The sequence below is a fragment of the Borostomias antarcticus genome, assembly GCF_949987555.1.
Source record: "Borostomias antarcticus genome assembly, chromosome: 6".
Classification (NCBI taxonomy): domain Eukaryota; kingdom Metazoa; phylum Chordata; class Actinopteri; order Stomiiformes; family Stomiidae; genus Borostomias; species Borostomias antarcticus.
Genome location: NC_140239.1, coordinates 28,269,478 through 28,293,457, shown reverse-complemented (window position 1 = coordinate 28,293,457; position 23,980 = coordinate 28,269,478). Strand labels below are relative to the sequence as shown.

General features: G+C 42.7%; 2 protein-coding genes across 5 annotated transcripts; one reads left to right on the top strand and one right to left on the bottom strand.

Annotated features, from left to right (window-relative positions):
- Positions 1–617: 617 nt before the first annotated feature.
- On the top strand, positions 618–14,016 carry LOC311310147 (acetyl-coenzyme A synthetase 2-like, mitochondrial; the record flags this gene model as incomplete). Its single annotated transcript, XM_084439572.1, has 14 exons — positions 618–828; positions 1,851–1,947; positions 2,164–2,363; positions 3,253–3,428; positions 3,892–4,044; positions 4,462–4,609; positions 5,209–5,346; positions 6,153–6,245; positions 9,831–9,943; positions 10,933–11,059; positions 11,723–11,850; positions 12,091–12,154; positions 12,392–12,513; positions 13,821–14,016. The coding sequence occupies 14 exons, from the start codon at positions 618–620 to the stop codon at positions 13,992–13,994; spliced, it is 1,944 nt and encodes a 647-aa protein (XP_084295698.1). The 3' UTR covers positions 13,995–14,016.
- Positions 14,017–14,544: 528 nt separating this feature from the next.
- On the bottom strand, positions 14,545–23,942 carry abcd4 (ATP-binding cassette, sub-family D (ALD), member 4). 4 transcript variants are annotated; one of them, XM_084440361.1, is made up of 19 exons: positions 23,577–23,942; positions 22,957–23,075; positions 22,326–22,453; positions 21,755–21,894; positions 21,472–21,588; positions 21,099–21,224; positions 20,736–20,786; positions 20,518–20,612; positions 19,959–20,080; positions 19,177–19,268; positions 18,912–19,001; positions 18,476–18,681; positions 17,701–17,792; positions 17,412–17,448; positions 17,200–17,294; positions 17,034–17,086; positions 15,711–15,787; positions 15,140–15,255; positions 14,545–14,790 (listed from the first exon to the last, which is right to left on the bottom strand). In XM_084440361.1, exons 1-19 carry the CDS (start codon positions 23,612–23,614, stop codon positions 14,722–14,724), a joined length of 1,863 nt encoding a protein of 620 aa, XP_084296487.1. In that variant the 5' UTR covers positions 23,615–23,942; the 3' UTR covers positions 14,545–14,721. The 4 variants fall into 4 exon arrangements, 3 of the variants coding, with proteins under 3 accessions (XP_084296487.1, XP_084296488.1, XP_084296489.1); XM_084440362.1 differs by having other exon boundaries at positions 17,200–17,249; XM_084440363.1 differs by having other exon boundaries at positions 17,200–17,243.
- Positions 23,943–23,980: the final 38 nt, after the last annotated feature.

Sequence of the window (23,980 nt, the reverse complement as noted above, 5' to 3'; positions counted from 1 at the left end):
TTTCGCATAAATAATGGCCTACATATAATTAGATATTTCCATCCACATAGTCAGACACACTGTATCGATAGTATAAATCATCCCCATCAACAATAATGATTGAAAACAAAACACACATTTCAAAATGTTTGCCTATAACAAATTAAAATCAAAGCCCAACCTGAACACATTCAACTATGTTTCTTTAAGTTGACCAGTTGATATTGGGATCCTTTCACTGTCTTGATGTCCTGATGTCATTGTTTTGGAGAAAAAAAGGGAGGCTATTATCGTCGGCCCACAATGTTCTGCAACTTCCCTTTAAAGGCATCAAACCTAAAATCTTTAGCTCGATCTTCTTCTTTAGTTTAGTTTAGATTTGCTTTGCCGTAGATGAGTAGTAGCCTACTTTTTGAAGGCATACACCAGAAGTAGCCTAATTATTATTTTTTTCTGTGATTTAAAAATGTCATGTTAATATTTTGTGATAGGATACGCCTATTGACCGCTTTTATGTCAACAGGATCATCATGTGGAAGCTGCGATGCTCCGCTACAACAATAATTTCTTCCTTTTATCGACGGCGAGTTTTAAAACACTGTCGACTCTTGGGCCGAAATTACAATATAGGGGCATGCATGCCAGAAGCAGTCGGATTTCAAGGTGTAAGCGATCATTCGGGACTTCAAGAGTTTTCTGTGAAGGAAAGTGAAAGTTTCTGGGGCGCTGTGGCGCGTCAACGGCTGATTCAACGGCTGATCTGGATAAGTCCTTTTCACACTGTTCACAACTGTGATCTGGCTCAAGGCAAGATCAAGTGGTTTGAGGGGGGGAAGCTGAATGTATCTGGTAAGATGAGGCTATGTGTATTTTTTCCAACCCCAGTAGGCTAAATGGAATTCACTGCATTAATTATGAACATGTCATGACGCGGTTGCTACCGATGAGCCTAGGCTACCTGGATAGAAATGGTAAACGATGATTTGTTTTGGGAATTTCTAATTAGTGGTCAATAAAAACGGAGTCGCTTCAGACCAAAAGATCATGACTTGCGTAGAGGTCTAAAAATAATAGTTCAGACGTGTGTGTGTGTGTGTGTGTGTGTGTGTGTGTGTGTGTGTGTGTGTGTGTGTGTGTGTGTGTGTGTGTGTGTCTGTGTGTGTCTGTGTGTGTGCCTACAAAGGAATGTAGCACGTCATGGCAGAATAGTGGACTTCAGAGTAACGGACATATCTAATTTTCCAACCTCAGTGAGAATGTACAAACATTCCTGTGTCAATTCCACCATGTTCCATCTCTGCAGTAACCCAGAGACTTTTACACATCTGTCTGCAAATACACCAGATGTTGTTGTCAGTGAAGTATCCAGAGAGGTGTTTGTTCTGGGGGTAACCTGCATATTAGACCCTAGCCTAGAAGAAGCCTTCATGACCAAGGTCAATAAGTACCAACCTATTCTGAATACCATCTCAGAGCTAGGGTACAGATGCAGACTACTTGTGTTCATATTTGGCAGGCTAGGACACACACACACAGGCTGGTAGGACACACACACACACACACACAGGCTGGTCGTAAGAAGGTTCCAACAATTGTGAAAGCCCAAAAAGAGACTAAAGGCCTTGCTAAGTATTTCTCTGTCTCTGCTGTCATAGGGTCACCATATATGGATGAGACAACGCTACTTGAACCCTTGAAAGATGTGTGAAAAGAAAGTTATGTCACTGGTCCATGAATTGTGATTGTATACTGATTGCACCTTTAGTATGTATGTCCCTCCCTGTATGTACTTTTCTCGTGTGCGTGTGCGTGTGCGCGCATACAGTAGGCTACCTCACGTAATTGCCTGTCCATGTGTGTGTCGCGTGCAGTAAACTGCTTGGACCGTCACGTTCACACATGTCCAGAGAGAGTTGCCCTGATCTGGGAGAGAGACGAACCAGGGTCGGAGGTCAAGGTCACCTACAGGTTAGGAAAAGTTTTATCCATATCTAAAAGAGCACATGGCTGCATGAACAGTCCCATAGTTCTCCTGCAGGTAACCTGAAGCAATATGTATGGCTTTTAACTACGTCCACTTACAGTATTAATGATAATCACAATGCCTGTAACACATGATGTGCAGTAACAATACATCCAGATCTTTACTTATTTATTCCAACTCGATGACATTTTCCTCCCCAGGCAGCTGCTGGAGCTGACCTGTCGCCTGGCTAATCTGCTGAAGAGACAGGGGGTCCGATGCGGGGACTGCGTCACCCTCTATATGCCCGCCTGCCCTCTGGCGGTGGCGGCCATGTTGGCCTGCGCCCGCATCGGCGCCGCCCACAACGTGGTGTTTGCCGGGTTCAGCGCAGAAGCCCTGGCTGACCGCATCAGAGACGGTGAGGCGGGTCCGGCGGGGAAGGGTCACTTGCACACAGGAACTAAAATGACTAATTGATAATATAGCCTGCGGTACAGTAGCACGCGCAGTAGCATCACCAAAAAAGTCATAATTGATGGTTTAAGTAGCTACATTATTAATCAATGTACTATTAGTAACCTAGTAAGTAAGTAAGTAAGCTTTATTTATAGAGCGCTCTTCACAGCACGGATGCATCGAGTGCTTTACAGTAATAAATTAAAATGGCAATACAACACGAGACAAAATTAAAACAACACAGAACAGAAAAAAACAACATTGCGAGCAGCAAGGCGTTATAGATGGCCGAACCTGCAGCAATACTGGGTATATACTGATTTTATCTTATTGTTGAATCAAATGTATACTTTTTTAAATACTGTATAGGCCTGCTACAGTGTACAAGTCGATATAGTACATTTACCTCAGAAATGACTGGATGAAAAGAGTAAGACATTCTCAGCTGACAAGTGAGTAATGATTGGTTAAGTCAGAGCTCTGGATTACTTGATTGGCTGGGTCAGGTTTTTTTAGTGGTTCTTGACCTTACGCACGGGCTGGATTCAATGGTGGGTCTCCCTGTTCACCCCATTGAGCAAAGACCATGTCTCCCTAATCCCTGGATTCAGTGGCAGAATAGAGATTGAGCTAAGGCAGCTCTCTCTTCTCTGTCATGTCCCATTCTGTGATGAAAGTACTAATAAAAAACAAGGGATGATAGCTGTTGAGGGGTTGAACTGCAAGATCATGCTGAATTTTACATTTACAAGTACAATACTTGTAGATATGTGGTCTAACTGCAAACAGGACTGGTGATGATGGTAGCAGGATGTGAGTAGTGTACTCAACTTACTTCAACCTTTCTCCAGCCCAGTCGAGCACGGTCATCACAGTCAACCAGGGAGTGAGAGGCGGCAAAGTCACCGACCTGAAGAAGACCGTCGACGTGGCCGTCCAGAACTGCCCCTTGGTGAAGCAGGTGCTGGTTGCCATGAGAACAGAGAACCCAGTCACCATGACAGATAGAGATGTCCCCCTGGAGGAGGTAAGGAAGTAGACGCTCCAACAACACTTCTTAATAGAGTGGTGAGCTCTGATGTCACTTTGTAGGCTTAAAAGCTAGCATCGCCGCCATTTAGCTTTGAGTCCAAAATCCCAGAGGGAAAAATGAATGGGAGTTGCGAAAAATGCAGAAAATAAGGTATGTGTTTAAAAGAGACTCCCAGAATACATCATCTCACCACTCTATAAGGCAGTTAATATGAGATTTACATAGGCCTGAATAGTTTACTGTAACGTTTTTAATTATTAAATAGTATAATTGAAAAATACCTGCCTTCAGTGTGTAAAGCGAGGGAAAATTAAACAATTTAAATTGTGAATCGGTACCTTTGCTTTGACCACACCGTTGAATGAATATAGGAAATAGAGGATATCTAATATTAGGGTGTTGATATTAACACACGGCTGTGTTAAGACTCAAAATGGCCGACCTGCCGTCCCTATAGGAGATGATGAAGGAGGATGCGGTGTGCGAGCCGGTGGCCATGGACAGCGAGGACGTGCTGTTCCTGCTCTATACGTCTGGAAGCACCGGGAAGCCCAAGGGGCTGGTCCACACACAGGCTGGGTACCTAATCTACGCCTTGCTCACACACAGGGTAAACCCGCTTTAGAGATACACTACAGGGTATCACTACAGGGTATCACTCACCCTCAATGTTTGAAGTCTGAGGGAGGCGAGCGTGAGAGAGAGATAGACACCGTCTCTCAATCATAAGAAAGAAAGGGCAACTCTGTTGCTATAACTTGGTAGTGTGATGGATATAAATTAGCCCAAGACAGTCTTAGAATGTAAATGTGTTGATATACTCAGAATGAGCCATGCTGCTGACAGGAGTAACTGTTCACACTATTCACTGCCAATAAAGATGTCTTTGTACAATGCACGATTAGAAACTAGACATCATAAGACCTCCTCCCACTTCAAGCAAAACAAATATGTTGGATTGCTGTTGATTTCACAACTTCCCTCCATACATCTAAGCTCTTCCCTTTCAAATTATTTTCTTACTCAGTATGTATTCAACTACCATGACGGGGATGTGTTTGGCTGTGTGGCAGACATTGGCTGGATAACAGGGCACAGCTATGCAGTCTATGGACCTTTATCCAATGGAGGAACCACCGTCCTGTTTGAAAGCACCCCAGTATACCCTGACCCAGGTGAGGATTGGGTCAAGGGCCACGTTGAGGCCGAAGTTATGGCTGAATCGTCATATTAACTTTGAATAGAGTAGGGCAGCAAATTCAACATCAATACTCAGTGTGTTGTTAAAAAAATAAAAAACGGTCAAACAGTGCTTAATGATTTTTATTTTTTATTTTTAAGACAAGGACAAGGTACAATAGACATTAACCCTATAAAATAGGGAGAGATGCACTGTACAAGGTTATAGCTAAACAGCTAATTTCCACCCGCAGTCCCTGGGCGTGAGGTAGTGGAGAAAGTGAGGTAGTGGAGAAACAAACCTATTCTAACAAACTTAACAAACCTATTCTAACAAACTTAACAAACCTATTCTAACAAACCTAACAAACGCATTCTGAATACACTCTTGTAACCTCAGCTGGCCTGCAGTTTTCAAATGTTCTTTGCTGTGTGAAGTGGGTTACAGCTTGACCTGACCGTACCTTCCCGTCTAAATATAGCCCATTTGTTTACATTAACGACTAGGCCTTCCCTCATCTTACATCTTGTGTTGACTTTTGCTTGAGAAGTCCCGGTTTGTGACACAAACTAACATTGTTGTGGGGTCTCACAGGCCGATACTGGGAGATGGTCCAGAGACTGAAGGTCAGCCAGTTCTACTGCGCTCCCACGGCCGTCCGCCTGCTGCTGAGGTACGGAGACCAGTGGGTGCAGAAGTACGACCTCTCCACCCTCAAAACGCTGGGCTCCGGTATGTCAGACATCCGCAGTGCTAAAAATGTCCCCTTCGAGCCACCTTCACCTTCGTCTTTGTGTTTCCACTGTTACTGTGCCTACATACCTAATGACGACACTGCAGCACATGATGTTATCACATGACGTTGTCACATTTCAAAGAGTTGTGTGGAGGTTGATAGTAAACAACATTCTAACCAGGGTATGGTTGGAATGCTACTTACTATTTATATGTAATTTATATGTATATGTATATGTTATATGTAATGTATATGTCATTCACAAATGTTATTTTGTTAGAGTCACCCCACTCAGGAGGGCCACATGCCCCAGGGGAATGGATCATACTGTATGAAGTACTGTACCAAGGTCTAGCCACTCCATATGTTTTCCATGCACTGTAAAATATGTGGTAGAGCGTGCCTAAAACGTTCCAAGAACCTTTAGATCAACTCTATTATCAACTCTGTCCAGATGTGCCTTTGTGCTCTCTCTATCAGCATGATGTTTAGGGTGTGTGTATATACTGAACTATAACTCAGGACTAATGGCTCTCTCCATTTCTCTGACAGTATACATATACAGTTCCACACTAGCAGGCACTATGGTTCTGGCGTACTGTGTAGATAATCTCCTGGCATATTCCTGCTTCATGCTTTCTGTACTCTCCCGAGAGGTCAAGCCAAACTTTCCCTCGTGCCATGTTCATGAATTGTGCCGGCTGGACTGTCACAAAAAATTAAAAGCTTGGCCGACTGAAACACAATGCCCATGGTCAGTTTCAGTGAAGAGCGTTTAACCATATCCTGTTCCCATTGGCAGTGGGGGAGCCAATCAACACAGAGGCATGGAACTGGTACCACCGGGTGGTCGGCGACGGGCGCTGCCCTGTGGTGGACACCTGGTGGCAGACAGGTAATTGTTGACCTCAGCCTATTCTCTAGTTAGTTTACTTCCTGTCAGAATTCACTATATGTGATTATTATGATGACCAGTACAGGTACATGGTAATGGTGTCAGTGGTGCTAAAGGCGTAGTTCACTCAAATATTCACGGAGAGCGCAAAATTGTGTGATCTTTGTCCTTAGGGCCATTTTGTGTCGAGAATTAGACCATCTACATTTCTCAGACCTACTCATACACACGTGTTAGCTATGCTGCTGGGTGAAGAGTGAAAGTGAAACAACTCCTAGATTTGAGAGTCGTATCCGGTGCTCGGTAGGAGGGATAGTTGAAGAAGCAGAGAACAGGCATTCGATGATGATGGTTTAAGGCCGAAGTGCCGTTTGCCCAATAAACAGAAACACTATACTGTTTATTCTGTGAGTGTCGGCCCTCTGCTTCTTTAGCTAGGCTGCTTGGCTTCTGAATCTGGGGAAGCTTGTGGGCTGTGCAGCTCTGCAGTTGGGACAGCTGCCAACTGCCAGCAAAGGCATTCTCCACATGGAAGTGAGAAGTTCATGAACCGTCGTGAATAAAGCCTCAGCTGCAAGCAGTTTAACAGACTATCAGTCTTAAAGGGGAGAATGGTCTGGTATTCTGTCCAAAAATAACTGTGGTATGTAATAGAGCAGGCACACACACATGCACGTACTGTACATACACACACGCACACACACACACGCACACACACACACGCACCTCACTAACACACTACAGACACTTCAGTGAACTACACAGAACTACACATATTACACAAATCCCTACAGCCATTGCAACATTGTAATGGAGTTTTTTTTATTCTCTTCTGGATTCCATCAAAGCAAAGTTGTTATCATTAGGGGCTCAGCTCTTGTATTTGCCAATATTCAGAATCTGAATTTTCAGAATCTTCCTAGGAATTATGTCATCCCATGCATGAAAAATAACCAAACTTGGACCATATGTCCAGTCCTATGCCAAAGGTCTAACTGGCATTGCGGGCCAATAGTCCTGATGGTGGCGCAAAAGCAACTGTCTAAAGTAAAAATAAAATAAAAAATCATAACAAATCAGCCATACTTGCTATCACTTTGCAACCACCACCAAAATGTAGGCACAAGTCAGCAGAAAAGTCCATATGCTTAGGGCTGACACTACTATTGCTACACTGCGTCTTCAGACTGTCCTCCACAAACTCCCCGTCCGGGATTCTTGAAATATCAAAAATTGAGCCCATAGTGCATCAAAATGTTTTATTTTAAACAGTATTTATGCAGCTACTGTACATTCTCACTCAGTAAATCTCCAATGTTCATGAAAAAAATGGGCAAATTGTTGTGACATTTTTCAGAATTGTTGACAGTATTTTGAATTGTGTCCTCATTTTGTCTCCTCGACTAATGCTGTCATATAGGGGAAAAATACACTACCCACAATCCTATAGTGCAACAGCGCGAGCTCCACCAGTCAGAGACGTAGCTGTTGGCAACCCTGCCCAGCCCCCGCCTAGGGCCTACATCCGTCCAAATTAATTGATTGTCCACTGATTGAGCACATTCGCAGTTAATCTGCAATTAGCAAGACAAGCCAATAAACATTTCAAACCCCTGTGAGTTTCACACATGGAGCAGATGATAGATAGATAGATTTGCTTAGATAGATTCATAGATAGATAGATAGATAGATAGATAGATAGATATTTTCTGTCGCTGTGCATTTGTGACACTATTTTAAAGGCTGCCACATGCCTTGTGTGTGATTTAAGTTTGTTTGAGAACTTTCCTTTGTAGAACCTATGAAGTTTTATTAGAAGGCCAAGCAAATGCTAGACTGCCAGCTTGTCACTTGGCAGGTAGAGTAGCTCAACAAGAACATGACCTTCCCCTGTTGTCTAAGGTTGTGAGTTCAAGCCCTGGGTGATGCAGAATAAACTGACTAATGCCTACTCAGGCATTGGAATGTATAGATCTCAGACACATGATTTGAAAGATATTTTTTAACTTAATTTAACTAACTAACTTTTTTTTATAATTGGGGCCTGGTCATAGACCCTCATGTATTTGTCATTTGTCTCCTCCTCTTCCTCGTCTTCCTCTTCCTGACTGAATCAAAATGGTAGAATTTGAATATGCAGAATGCCTTCCAATCCACTTGTCGAAAATGTTTACTGTCTTAAATTATTTTGTTAAATGAACTTATTAATACATATACTGTAAATAATAATGTATAATTAATAATTATCCACAAAAGTAGCTTAGCATGGGGAATAACAACAGGTTTATGAAATCAAAGCCGATTTCACTAAAAAGATTTCGAGGCTAAGTAGAATATGCAGATTGACCCTATATATTTCAGCTTCATTTCCAACAAATTTGACTAATATAGTCATTACAAAATGCACCAAAATAATGTTAATTATCACGCCAAGTCGCCCATATTCATAATTAAACAGGCGCATCAGCCAAGCATTAAAGACACAGATACAGTGTGACCCAAATACCCTACTTCAGACAGAGGATTATTACCATCGGTGGCGTGTGCTTTTTGTCTGTTAGCAGGATTACACAAATGTAACTGGACCGATTTTCACGAAACTTGGTGGAAGGGTGTAGTATGGTCCAACTTAGAACCCATTCAATTGGAGTGGATCTGAATCATGGGGAGGGTCCATAAGCCACCCAGACACGGCCAGCCATTCACCTCCATTCATTTTTTAGACCAGGTTTACGTTAAAACTGCCAGACTGATTTTCAAGAAACTCGGTGGAGGGGTGTAGCATGGGTCAACTAACAACCCTTTAAATTCTGGAGTGGATCCGAATCACAGACCAGGTCCACAAGCTGCCCAAACACGGCCGGCCCAGCCATTCACTGACATTCATTTTTAGGACTAGGATTACGCAAAAACAACAGTACCAGACCGCTTTTCATGAAACTCCGTGGAGGGGTGTAGCTTAGAGGCCAATTTAGAACCCATTCAATTTTGGCGCACACAGGGCCACAAAATGCATTTGGGGCGGAGGTCTGTGCCATTTCCAGTTGGATTTTATTTACTTACTGTATGGCGGTAATTCACCTCATCAACACTTGCGGCAATGCTATATTTCAATGCTACTGTATATTTCCTTATTTTTCTTTTTTTTACTTTGCTCCCTTGTTTACCTGTCCTTTCTCTCTTCTGTCACTGTTTCTTCTTGTCAGCCATTTTGTTACGTTCTTTGTCCCTTCCAGCCTGTGTTCACTTTTTATGTCCTCCAACTTTCTCTCTCTCTCTCTCTGACAGACACACACACACACACACACACACACACACACAGACACACACACTCACACATACACAAACACACAAGTAATATTATTTGATATTGAGTTACAATACTCATAATTTACTTTACGGACTAGCGGCAGTTGAGCAAAAGGGTATGTCAGAGTCTGACCATGTGTTGCCCTCAGAAAACGGGGTTTGACCACCTATCTTGTCATGCTGTCTTCCCCCTCTAACAAAACATGATATTTGACTACTTTCTATACTGTTTCTCGTCCCCCTATTGAATTCCTACACGTCTCCCTGCTTTTCCAGAGACCGGCGGGATCTGCATCGCTCCCAGGCCGTCGGACCCGGACGGACAGATTATTCCGGGCATGGCCATGAGGCCCTTCTTCGGCATCAGGCCGGTGCTCATGGACAGCAAGGTGGCGTGCCAATCACCCGGGGAGGATTCACACACACACACACACACACACACACACACACACACACACACACACACACACACACACACACACAGGGGCTTTGGACAGGGATTATAAACAGGCACCAGCTGTGTCACTTTTGATACCCCACCACCACTTTTACCCCCCCCCCCCACCACCACCCCTCCCCATCTCTCGCCAAATGCCCTATCAGCAATCTGCTGCCGGCCGTGTGGCCGATGAGTTGCTCTTGCTCTCGAAAAACCACAGATTGGTCAAGCAGTTGGTTTGGTCTCTGAGCCTCTCTCTCTCTCTCTCTCTCTCTCTCTCTCTCTCTCTCTATCCATCCCTTGCTTGTAGACACACTGTCCTTTTTGGGTGATAATCTCCATTTAGAGGGCTACAGCTGTGCCTGTTTTGAGTGACTTTGAGTAGCAGAGTGGAGGAGGAGACATGGTGCTGATGACCCACCATGTCACCGATATACACACGGTGCGAAGTAAAAGAGTTCAAGGTCAAAGAGTGGGATTTCCATATGAATATAGTTCAAGCAGTTTTAACAAGGCAAGGCAAGGCAAGTTTATTTGTATAGCACATTTCAGCAACAAGGCAATTCAAAGCACTTTACATGAGACATTAAAAGCATCAAGACAAAGTGCAACACATAACAGGTCATATGAAACGAAATGCAAATCAATTAGTGAATGCTAATTAATCTTCACATTTTTAGCACATCAATTTCTACTCTTTCGCAGCCTACAATTGCCAATGGGTGACTGAAGAAGTGGGTATACTCTAATGGGTTATTTGCTTTATCCATCAGTCAGTATTATTCCTGCATGTCTATGGAGAAACAGGTGGGTATACACCCCGCCTTCTTGATTGCAGTAGTGGTTTGTCCTCTTTTTGAGGGGGCAGCATTTTCCACTGAAAATGAAAAATGCCCAGTGGGACCTTTTTGTATTGTTCTGTGTGTTTTCTGTGTTCAGGGTGAGGTGATTGTTGCTAACGAGGCGTCAGGAGCCCTGTGCATATCTCAGGCCTGGCCTGGCATGGCTCGCACCATCCACAACAACCACCAGAGGTTCACTGAGACCTACTTCCAGCCCTATCCAGGTACAGTACATTACATATTACATTACATAATAATAATCATAATCATAATAATAATCATTATAATAATAATAACTTTATTTGTATAGTGCCTTTCTTAACATAGTTACAAGGTGCTTTTACAGAATAAAATCCAGTAACCATACTAAAAACAGCATACAGATTATCAAACAATACATTGCAGTCACTTAGCTGACGCTTTTATCCAAAGCCACTAACAATAATTGCATTAAACGTAGGAAAAGCCAATGTACTACTACTCGCCAGAACTCTCAAGTGCATCTCCTTTCAAAAACAAGTGACTAAGAGCATAATCTACGCTGAAGGCAAAGTGCACGAATAGCACTAGACTGTAATGCTCTCTTCTTTTGAGTGGCCATGATACAGTAGAGATAGATACCCAATTATCTACCAACCCTTCACTCGTTGTGGGTGGCATATCAACGGAGTTGCAGTAGATGGAGCCACCAGATCTTATATACAAAGATATACTGTATCTTATACTGTATCCTATTGAGCCTGACCTGGATAAAAAAAAGACTGCAAATGTAACTAAAGACTCTAGAGATCTACAGTGCACAAATGGTTGCTTGTGAGCTGCGTCATTACAATTGAAATTACAATGTTCCAGGGTTGGATGTTCCTTGCTCTGTGTCACATCCATAGGTTACTTCTTCACCGGTGATGGCGCTCACCGCTCCGAGGACGGGTACTACCGGATCGTAGGCCGCCTCGATGACGTCATCAACGTGAGCGGACACCGGATTGGGACCGCAGAGCTGGAGGACGTTGTGGTATGTCAATTGTAGGAGTCAAAGAAATAGTGAAGTTAAAGCTGTATTCAAATGAAAAGAATTCAGTGCTCGCCAATAGAATAGGCCGGGGTAGTAAATATATCCTGATGCAATCATTACAACGTGTACTGCGTGAATATTGATGGTCGGAATAGGTGTGTGGGTTATGAGAGGTATATACAGCGTATAGATATACAGTACATAGACAGGTTAAAGTCCTTCTTTGACCCTATTTTTTAGAACCAGCACACTGGGGTAGCGGAATCTGCAGTCATTGGTTACTCACATGACATCAAAGGCCAAGGTAAGGTCACATGGCTCTTGAGGGAAGCAAGAATTGTCAGATACAAGCATCACTTAGCACTTTTTATACTCAACCGAAGCACCCTATGTAGTTTAATATGAGACCACAGTATTTTCCCTTGTCAAGTCGTTAAGTCCGGATTTTTAAAAATCTGTGCTCTATACAGTAGATACAGTATACTGTTCAGTGAGAACCATGTCACTAACCACTGGGTTGTGTCTTCACATGGCTTCCCAGGTGTGTATGCGTTTGTGGTGCTGAGGCAGGGGGTAGAGGTCCAAGAGGCGGTTCTGACCCGGCAGCTCAAGGAGATGGTGTCCAACAGTATTGCCAAGTACGCCTGTCCAGACTTCATCCAGGTATTTAGTCCCCCTCCCCCTCACTACACAATTTAATACTAAACAGTGTTATGCGATTATAGTTAAAGGTTGTCTGGTGATAATATGTGGCAATGTTTTATCTAAGAGCTTATGAATGATTTATCTTCCATTGGAAGAATTTCTGAAGTTTTCTAAGAGCAACTTTAATAGAATAGAAACTGTTGAGGTTATTTGCTTTTTCATGCTGCATTGTGAACAGAAGGACAGGGTTTTCCTACACCCACAATCCAGGTAAAACAAGTTTTCCTTCTCACAACCTGTCTTGATGGGAAAGAAATGCAAACACCATCATCATGATAACTGTACCAATTTACACAGCAAATGTATCTTCAGCTCAATTGAATGTTCTCAATTCATAGTCCACAAAACTAGTATACAATTGGCACAGGACCAGGTTGATAGATCTAAGCTCTAAGCTGCTGACTTTCCACTCATGACCAGTTCTGAATCTGTCATGTCTGAGAGTTCACATTGAGACAAGAGGTTGGTGGCAGGGGGATTATCCTTCATTATCGGCCAATAAAACAATAACACTGGCCAGATGGAACAGACGTCAGTGACATAATCGTCGTGGGACAGCTCTAGTGGGGACCTAGATTTAAATCAACATCATGTTGTCTATTCATCATTTGTTTTTTTTACTCTGTATCTTTAAATGGCTTTTTCAAACTGAAAGGTATCCTATAGAGGTTTGCTTAAAGTATCTTATATACAACGGGATATATAGGACCCCCTCGTAAATGAGATGTTGCATCTCAGGGGGCTATCCTTCCAATAAATAAACAACAAATAAACTCAAATCAAAATAAACAACAGTCACACTGCGGTCCAGTGGAGAGTTGCTGGTGAAAACGATTAGCAACCAAATTCAAGTTCATCATCAAATCATCAACACTCACCAGATTATAGTTCAAGTTCAAGTTCAAAATATTTATTTGTCCCATTGCTGGGCAATTTGGGTAGCAGGCGAGTAAAAACATAAAAACAAGTGATACAACATGACAAAATACAATACAAGTGCAATACAATTATCTCATCAGTGACCATCATTATCACATCACATCACCCATCACCACCACCACTCCATCAACATCATCATCGTCGTCATCATCATCATCATCATAATGATCATCTTCATCATCATCATATATACAGTGCAGTGTACACAATCACTACATTTAAGATCATAATGAAAATCATGATGATTATCACACTAACAATATTCCTCATGAGTCTGTGGTGATGATCATGGCCATCATGGTTAACAGTGACCTTTTCTCCTCAAGGTGGTGAAACGCTTGCCGAAGACGCGCTCAGGGAAGATCATGCGTCGGATCCTGAGGAAAGTCGTGGAGCAGGAGACGGACGAGCTGGGTGACCTCAGCACGCTGGACGACCCCTCGGCCATCCAGGAGGTCATTCGAGGCCACGCCCGTCTTTGTGGAAACAAGCAGCAGTAGCTGACGACTCGTCTTTAACCCCGTGTGACATTTCCCCCTTCGTCTATCAGCGCACAAAAAATGACCCATCCCATAAAACTAGCTGGGACAGTATTTGAATAAAGCTTTCTAAGATCACGTTCCAGATAAGCCAAGCAAATATATTTGTTCTCTATTCTTGTTGTGCCTGTAGTTAGGTTTGCATTACACTCAGTGTATATATGCATGTATATATGTAGCTCATTAACATTTTAAATCTGGGACTGCTGTCTTGCATAATGTTGAAGACGATGCTGCCTGCATGTTACTGTATATCATGAAGTGATTTATGAAGCTGAAAACATTAAATCATTAACCATTAATTCACATTCAATTTGTCACGGGTGTAATGTGCAACATCAAATTTAAGTACATGTCATCCCCCTCCCCCCAACCTGTATAATAGCATATCTGTATTTCTATTTTAAATCTAAGTATAATTTTAATTAGATATACATGATATACACCAACATGAACCAAGAGAGAGAAAAGAGGCATCATTTCAAATACAAATTTAATCGTGGTACAAAAAGGTAAGTCACAATCATTTCACAAAAACAATACAATAATAAGACACGATTTTAGTCCAGCTGTAATTTCTCTTCCCTTAAGTCGTGTTTTCAATGGCAGGTAAGCTGCGTTCACATCCCGTACTACCAGACGCTGTATGAAGGCACTTAACGGCTGACTGCGCTCCTGTGGAAACTGGTCAGTCAGTCCTCAGCTTGGTCAGCTCCCAGCGGCCCTCCCCACACAGCTTCAGCAGGACGTCATGGTGCTGGTCAGGGGAAGACGGACACAGCTCAGTTCCCGTCGAGCACAACGGTCTACTTACTATAATATCCTCTGCGGCCAAAAGTATTGTGACTGTGCTGCTTTCTAATAGCTAAAGACCATCCATTTATCATGAAAAATGTTGGTCACTGCAATACTGTAATTTTCTCATTCATGCTGTAAACACTGCTGTTTGATCAAATGGGTCACAAAAAGTATTTCTGCTGGCGAAATTTCTTTGAATTTTACAATTTCTTAGTATTTTACAATCAGGTAATTCGAACTGTGTGTGAATGCTTTCTCTATCTCAGTTGGGTGGTTCAGTTTGGTCAGGTCTCAGTTTGTAGTTTCACCTTCTCCAGGCTGCTACGGTGGCCCAGACTGACCAGAGTCATCCCCAGCTGCTTACAGGCGCGGTACAGCTGTCCTTCAGCCTCCTCCGTCAACGCACTGGTGGCCTCATCCAACACTGAAACACAACAGGCCAGCAAGGAAGTGTGGCACTCTGTAGTACCCATATTCAGGAGATGACATCTACATCTCGGCCTGTCATTTTCATCTGTATCAAACAAAAAGTTCATCGTTCTCAGCTATTTGTGTCCTTTGAGAGAGTAATGTTCACTGTAAAAAAAAAAAAACACTTGGTTACAATTCATATACATAATGCTGAGATGGAATTCATTCCAGCCCTGTGTAACACTAGTAGAGTCATCATTCACATACATCCTGGTTTTGAACGGAAGGTGCATTTGAAACTATGGTAGCTTAGCATAGCTTAGCATATTTTAGCAAAGCCTAACATAGCTTTGCATATCTTAGCAAAGCCTAACATAGTTTAGCATATCTTAGCAAAGCCTAACATAGCTTAGCAAAGCCTAACATAGCTTAGCATAGCTTAGCAAAGCTGTTGGCGGGAGCGCTGACCTGCGTATTTGGGCTGCAGGTAGAAGAGACGGGCAAAGCTGAGCCTTTGCATCTCCCCCGGCGACAGGACGTCGTACCTGCAGAGAGGGAGGTGGAGAGAGAACGGGGGAGGGGTTCTAAATAAAATAGTTTGACTAGATAAAGATACTCTTTCGTCTCAAAACACATCTCTTCAAGAAGTACTACAATGATCCACCCTCTTAAGCACCTGTTGTATTTTAGATTGCTATTCTTGCACTTTCACTGCCTTCAGCACTAGATTATGCTCTTTGTCACTTGTTTTAGAAAGGAGATGCACTTGTTCTTGCACACCGAGTTCTGGCAAGTAGTAGTACATTGGCTTTCCTACGTTAAATGCAATTATTGTTAGTTGCTTTGGATAAAAGCGTCTGCTAAATGACTAATGTAATGTAATAAAACGCCGACAGGTCAATAACTACCTTCACAAAAACGCCCCAATGCCAAACATGGAACACTCAATCTGTCTGAGAACCTCTGCCTTCCAAATATATAAGAGAACGTGTATGGAGTTAGTCTCTCTCCAGACTCAAATATATAAGAGAACGTGTATGGAGTTAGTCTCTCTCCAGACTCAAATATATAAGAGAACGTGTATGGAGTTAGTCTCTCTCCAGACTGAAATATATAAGAGAACGTGTATGGAGTTAGTCTCTCTCCAGACTCAAATATATAAGAGAACGTGTATGGAGTGTTATGCCGGGCTCAGACTACAGGATTTTTAGGCCGATTTATCCCCGATTCACCCCTCCCGACAATCGGAGGAGAAATCTGGTCTGGAACGTTGGTCGGGGCCGATTATCTTGTAATGTGAGGGGTTTACAGATCCAATTTTATACCTCCCGATCGGCTCGCAGACCCATCGGGGCAGCCCCGATAATATCAAACATGTTTGATATTTAAGATTATTACGTCCCGACTTTACAAGTGAGACGGCGAGACCAGTGGTTCGCTGCTCCCTCGGGTACGATAAGATCCTGTAGTGTGATGAGCCGTTATTTTCAAATCTTGCTGTGTGTGCTTGTTTGAGAAGCGCAAGAATATCTGTTAAGATTCTCCTTATGTGCGTGATGTAACCCGATTTCGAAATTGGTTAGGATTTTAAATATCCTGTAGTGTGAGCCTGGCATTAGTCTCTCTCCAGACTCAAATATTACATTGAATCGCTGCGCTCCGCATACTACATAATAGAATCTGTGCCACTTCACCGCCCAAGCTGGTATTCTGAGGGCGTATCGAGTAGCGTATCGCATAGAATAAGAAGAAGAAGAATAGGACCGTCTCTCTAGTTTCCTCCTTACTCACCAATTCCAGTCCACCTCATTGTCCAGCCCCCCTGTCCTCTTCAGAAGACTAGACTAGAACAGACAGACAGACAGAGTTCATGTTAGGACAAGTTTTAAACAAAACACAATGTATGGTTTGGCATTTATAGAATACTACAGAAGTAGGCTAATTTAAATATACTCACCACTCCTGCCAGTTTCAGATACTGTATGATTCTTTCGTCGTCCACTGACCCTGCAAACATGCAGCCATTAGGCCCCAATGATTGGGAGGTTGCGTCTATTGTGGGGTCAATAAATAATCCTGACTGATTTTTTTTGTCTCTACTGACAAAGGACAATCAATTTCAATACTCTACAGTAAATTGCATTTTCATTTAATTATCTCCAACCATACCTGATACAGGGTATATCTCCTTCAGGGGGTAGATCACCTGAAGAGCAAGAGGTCAAATCATTTTGAAGAGAATATTGTTAATACTGTAACTAAACCCATTGCTCCCAGTTCCCAGATAAAGACAACTGCGGCAAGATGCATGGTGTTATAATGGGTAAATGCAATTTGTAAATCTTTCGATGCTGCACAACACAATGCATCAACACCTTTGACAAGATGGCCGCCAGTGCAACAACGACAGCTACACATGTACTAGTTTGTGTTGCCGTGGTGATGCTCAGACGGATACCTGCTCTCTGAGTGTCCCATCGGTCAGGTAGGGCTTCTGAGGCAGGAAGAGGATCCCCCTGGGCCCGAAAAACGAGGTCATCTGGACGAAACCTGGGAACGGCCCCCCACCACGCACGCACGCACAGGGACAAAATGATTGGTAAGCATCAGACAGACCATGTACGGTCTACGTAGGAAACACAAGGACTGCATAAGGTAACGGCTGTTCAGAGAATGCAGCAGCTTGTAACTCCTGGGTTATTAGGGGTCAATAGCGCATTAGTACTAATTATGCCAATTTTTTTTTTTTTTTACCAGTATATCAACTTAAACCCAACCCTAAATATCTCCTCCTCCATTCCTCGGGCTTTCTCTCGCCTACTTTACCTGCCCCTCTGTTCCTCACCATCTCTCTCTCTCCATCATTTATTGCTACTAGAGCTGGGTTAAAAAAAATCTATTAATCAAATGATTCAGAATCGATTCATGAATTCCAAAATCGATCTTTTACTTAATGAATGAATGAATAAATGAAGGAATGAATAGTTCATCAATTCATTCAATGATTCATTCATTCATTCATTTTTGGAAATCAGTATCGATACCCAGCCCTAGTATTGATGTGTTACATAACTTGGCAGTCATGTAATTAAGGTTACAGCTAAAAAATAAAAAATAAAAGGTTTTAGTAACACTAACCGAATCGATATTGAATCGAATCGAGATAATCGATTCTGAACCTTGTGAATCGGAATCGAATCTTGAGATTCGAATCGATACCCAGCCCTACTCACCACTCTGGGCTTCCCAGAGGCGGTTCAGGACCCTAAGCAGGGACGTCTTGCCGGTGCCCGTGTTTCCCACTACCAGCATGTGGGAGCCCTGGCTGATCTTCACACTCAGGTCCTCCACCAGGAGCTCGTCAGAGAAGGGGGACTTGTAGGACAGGCGGTCCAGGATGAAGGCTGTGTCCACTGGGCCGGCATGGATCTCTAGGTCACTGAAGGACATCGCTCAGTCGGTCAGAGTCGGTTGTGGACACAAACGCATGCATAGATGTTACACTTGCGTGTTTTTTTCACCATTTGCGTTCGACAAAAACAACAAAAAGACATGAATTTCTCATGATGGATATTTACAATTACAGGTCCATTAGTTATTACATACTTAGATAACTAGTTAAAGGGATAGAAATTATCTTTAAAATAATCTAACCTAAAATAGGTCTACCTGTCAAAGTCGTAACTCTCCCCTGACGCGGGGTCATAGTCACACTGCCTCCTCAAGATGTCATCCATCACCTCCCTTAGCTCCCCGATCCTGTCCATGACACACACACACACACACACACACACACACACACACCTTTAATTGAAGAACAGGATCTCACACATTCTCATAGGAACATGCACTCATACATACACGCACACACACACAGACACACACACACTCGCACACACACACTTTCCAAGGTGATTAGAATGCACTGTGGTACCTGTGGGTGTAACCAGCCACATCTGACAGAGTGGTTGACAGGTCTATCAGCTGAGTGAAGCCATTTATCAGGTAGATGCAAACAAAGGCATTCTGAGAGAGAGAGAGAGAGAGAGAGAGAGAGAGGGAGAGAGAGAGAGAGAGAGGACTAAACTCGAAAAATGGCCACAAAAACGCAAGCTCCATGGTGAATGAGCGTTTAAACATAGATTCACTACAACCTGTACCTGTATAACCTGTATTTTATTGCCCACTCTACATGTTGACTTGAATATGTCTGTCAGATTATGATATATATTACCACCTGGTGGCCAGATGTAGAATTACAGGGACAAGTTTCTCCAAAATCAAAGGTTTACTCAGATTCAGATTTGTATTAAGCCAAGTAGGTTTGAACCTATGAGGAATTTGCCTTGGTCTGTTGGTGCATTACAATAAATAATAATAATAATAATAATAAACAGTGCAAGAACAAGACAGATGTTTACCTTTATTTCTACATATACAAAAAATACACCTTGCCAGTATGTATAACACATAAGTAATCATTATCATCACCATCAAATATTGGGCCTGTATAAAACAGTAATTCAGGCTGTGAAGCTGCCGTCTGTAACCTATGTATCCCGGCTGCTGGGATTTCTGTGCTGTTCTGCCCCATTGCTTGCGGCCCTCCCCCCTTTCATGCTGTCTAAATACTCAAAGCGGAGGGTGCACTGCGTACTAGCGTACCTTACTGATGAGAGCACTGAGCTCGCCAGGGTGGACTGCGTACTAGCGTACCTTACTGATGAGAGCACTGAGCTCGCCAGGGCCCAGGCCATCATAGACCCCGGTGAAGATGGGGATCGCTATGACGATGTAACTGAGGAAGCCACCCAGGTAGTCAAAGGTGTTCACCCCAACTGAGAGGAGAGGAGAGGGGAGGAGAGGAGAGGAGAGGAGAGGAGAGGAGAGGAGAGGAGAGGAGAGGAGAGGAGAGGAGAGGAGAGGAGAGGAGAGGAGAGGAGAGGAGAGGAGAGGAGAGGAGAGGAGAGGAGAGGAGAGCGATTTGCAGGTAAATATGTCACTGTAGTAAAATAGAAAAAAATTGTTGAAGGACTTGTGTGAGTGTTTAGTTGGTCGTACTGTAAAGGACTTGTGTGAGTGTGTAGTTGGTCGTACTGTAAAGGACTTGTGTGAGTTTGTAGTTGGTCGTACTGTAAAGGACTTGTGTGAGTGTGTAGTTGGTCGTACTGTAAAGGACTTGTGTGAGTGTGTAGTTGGTCATACTGTAAAGGACTTGTGAGTGTGTAGTTGGTCATACTGTAAAGGACTTGTGTGAGTGTGTAGTTAGTCGTACTGTAAAGCCAGAGTTCCTTGTTCATCAGGCTCTTCTGAGTATGCAGCAATGTCTGTAATCTGCGATCAGTCCGCATGTGCTCCACTTTTCCAGCTCTATACACACACACACACACACACACACACACACACACACACCGAGGCAATCAAGCAATCATAAAACACAAATACAATGATTTGGAACTGTAAATGAGGTTATTACAAATATGGCTGACTGACCTGTAAAATGCAGCAGACTCAGCGTTCACCCGGATCTGCATGTGCTTGAACCTTGTAAAAGTAAAAACAATCTCTAAACCTTTTGATGTTTGAAATGTCCTTTGACCTGTTAAGTTAATTTATAATGAACGTTTTCTTCAGCTGATATCAGAAATTCCACTTGAAAGCAACCTCAGGCCAAAGTCTACAATATACACTTCCTTTATAAGTGACTGTGACTTGAGTTCTATGACTTAATCGTTTTACAATGTCTTTCCCAATGGCACAACACTTGAGCGTGTCACATTATACATTTGTCTTACTGTTTTGTTAATACGTTTCAATGATTTCCCTAATGACGTCAACATTTGGAGAGCATTGTACCTGAAGTCTCCCTCCAGTTTCTCCTGCTCATACAGCGTTGACACAATGGGCCCCATCAGTACTTTGTTGGCAATAGTCCCAATCACAAAATATCCAAAGATACTAACAGGACCGATCCAACCAGTGCTGCAGGGAAATAATTGAGGAAAAGGCATTATGTGATATACAGAATTTGTCTTTCACAATCTCTATCTTTTGTTCAAATTCTTTTCTTCTCAAAATATTTTAAAATCTACTGTATACTTGACTGAACTATTCAGTGCTGAGTTTGAGGGATGATGAGAAATAGCTCCGGAATCTGCATTACATAAGTACTGCAGACAGAATTGCTGAGTACTGTACATCTGCCTCCTGGATTTGACCCTATGCTAACCTGTGGAAGCAGTGGTAGGTGTAGTACGTCAGGGTGAAAGGTGACACGATTAGCCTGCTAGCCATCGTGCTCATCTGCTTACATAACCTCTCTGCGTCTTGGCTGATCCGCTGGTCTCTGAGAATACACGAACGCAACATGCAACAATAACAAAACACACGATCTACCGCAAAACTCACATGAAGTACAATAGGGGGGAAAGCAACACAAAAAGTCTGTGTGTGTGTGTGTGTGTGTGTGTGTGTGTGTGTGTGTGTGTGTGTGTCTGTGTGTGTACACATACGGGTTATCAATGTCCTCCCTGAGCACATTGAGTGTGTAGTAAACCCTGCCTTGGAAGTAAGCCTTGTGTAAACTCTCCGTCAGCGACTTCCTCCAGCTCACATACATCTGACTGCAGATGTACTGGTCCATACTCTTCAGCTGGAGGGGACAAGAAGGACAGACAATAGAATCATAATATATCACCAGAAACACATCGGCCTTACGTACGGTAGCAAAGTGTGGCATACAGAAAAAGGCCATAAGCCGTATTTGCAAAGTATTGACTCGAGAAAGCTTCTCTGAATCTACAGTAAAATATGTCTCTCAGTCTCGGTGAATCCTGCTGACAATGTAACATCTTCAAATTCAGTCAGATGTTTTTGGAACTACAAAAATAGGTGGAGATGGGTCTGTATATTACAGGCCTACTGTACATTACAGGATGAAGATGTAAAGATTAGAGGAGTCAAGATGAGTCACAAGCGTAAGTAGCAACATGAAAACATGTCGGAAAACCCCACTGAGTGTTCCAGATTGACAGCTGTGCTGAGTAATGCTAAGTGCCCCCACTCCCCAACCAAGACACTCACAGTGGAGTTCAGCAGTATAAGCAGGGCCGCTAACCCCACAAGACTCCTAAATCCTCCATAGTCCTTGTTAGAGAGAACCTCGTAGAACTGGCTCGGAATGACGCCCACTTGGTAAATGATCAGCTGTTCTGAGGAGAGAAGACGAGTCGGCACATTTTTAAGAGTAATTTGCAAAACTGATTAAGCAAATATAGTTGGTTCATCCCAACCCTTGTAGGGGAAACTTGGAGGCTTGTACTATGCTTGTGTAATTGATGTCCAGGTAAAAGTCAGTTTGAAAAACTGGACAATAAAATTGTAAATAACCTAACTATTCTGTTTTCGACTTAACAGGAATTGATGGTTGAAAGCCATATAGAAGTAGAAATATATGAATAAATAGGTGCACACATGTCTAAAGTCAACCCTTTAACTATCAACCATTTTCGCTCAATAAGACAAGATGATTTTTCTGTATTGTTCAATATCTAAAACTATGTCCTGTCTGTATCAAGCAGACCAACTAACAGTAGGCTACAACTACATTAGAAATCAAATCAATACTGGTTGTTGGCACTCATTAGGAAACTAGTCACAATTCCTTAAACCCACAAGTATTCATTCATTCATTCACAAGCCTTGAGGGAACCACCTGTGAGTGTGACGACAAGCAGCGTTCCAAACATCAGCACGTTCTGACTGGACCATGATGGAAAGAGGACACGTTGTATACTGAACAGTCGCTGCACAAACTTCCAGTCTAATCTAGGCCTTGGAAAAAGAAAGAGAATTTTATTACATGCATGTTACATTTTATGACTGATATCTTCAATGCAAATCTGCTAGCCGTTTAGTAACCAAGTCGCAAAGTTCACCGTGCTGCTAGTACAAAGGAAAAAGCCACTTCAATTTTGGTCGAAAATGAGTTATTATAACATTATAATATGTACAAATATCTTCACTCTAATATGTTCTATTTTGGAGAAAATAGATGGTCGGATTTACAGTAACTGCAAAAGGTCCTAGAGGCAAACAGTCATTTTTCTCAGTTCCGCAAGTTTTGGAGGGCAGCGGTTTGCTAACTGGAACAGGCAGTAGGCTATATATAAATCAATGGAGTGAGGGTATTTCTTCATAGACCCAGATTGTGAGTCCTAGCGTTACTAGGCCTACTTTTTATAACTGAATGAGGCAGGCTAGTTCTCACTCAGTGAAAACACTCAAATGTGCCATTGCTCCTATGTCAGCTGCCAAAAGAAAATCCATTCTTACCTTTGAGTTCTTCTGCCACTAGCACTACGCGGTGGCATCTGCTTGCTTAGAAGAGGTGACCTCTTTAGTTATAAAGCAAGGGTCCAAGTTGGTTTAAACGGACACGTTGAACTGGCTAAGCAGACAGACAGCTGACCCCTTCTATTAGTCAGTTGACAGGACACGGGACCCGGTGGAGCACGTATAGGCTAGTGATAACGTCAGTGATTTCGCTGCATCAAGAAAACAGACAACAGATGTGAGAACAACAATGATACGTTGAAGTTAATGCTAGCAAGCAAAGAGACTTTTCCAAATCGAATTAAGTAGTTAACGTAAAGTAGGAACTATATGTTTGCTTTGAAATGTTAGCTGTGCATGTTGAACTCGCCGATGACGGATACTCGCGGAGAAAAGTGTGAATG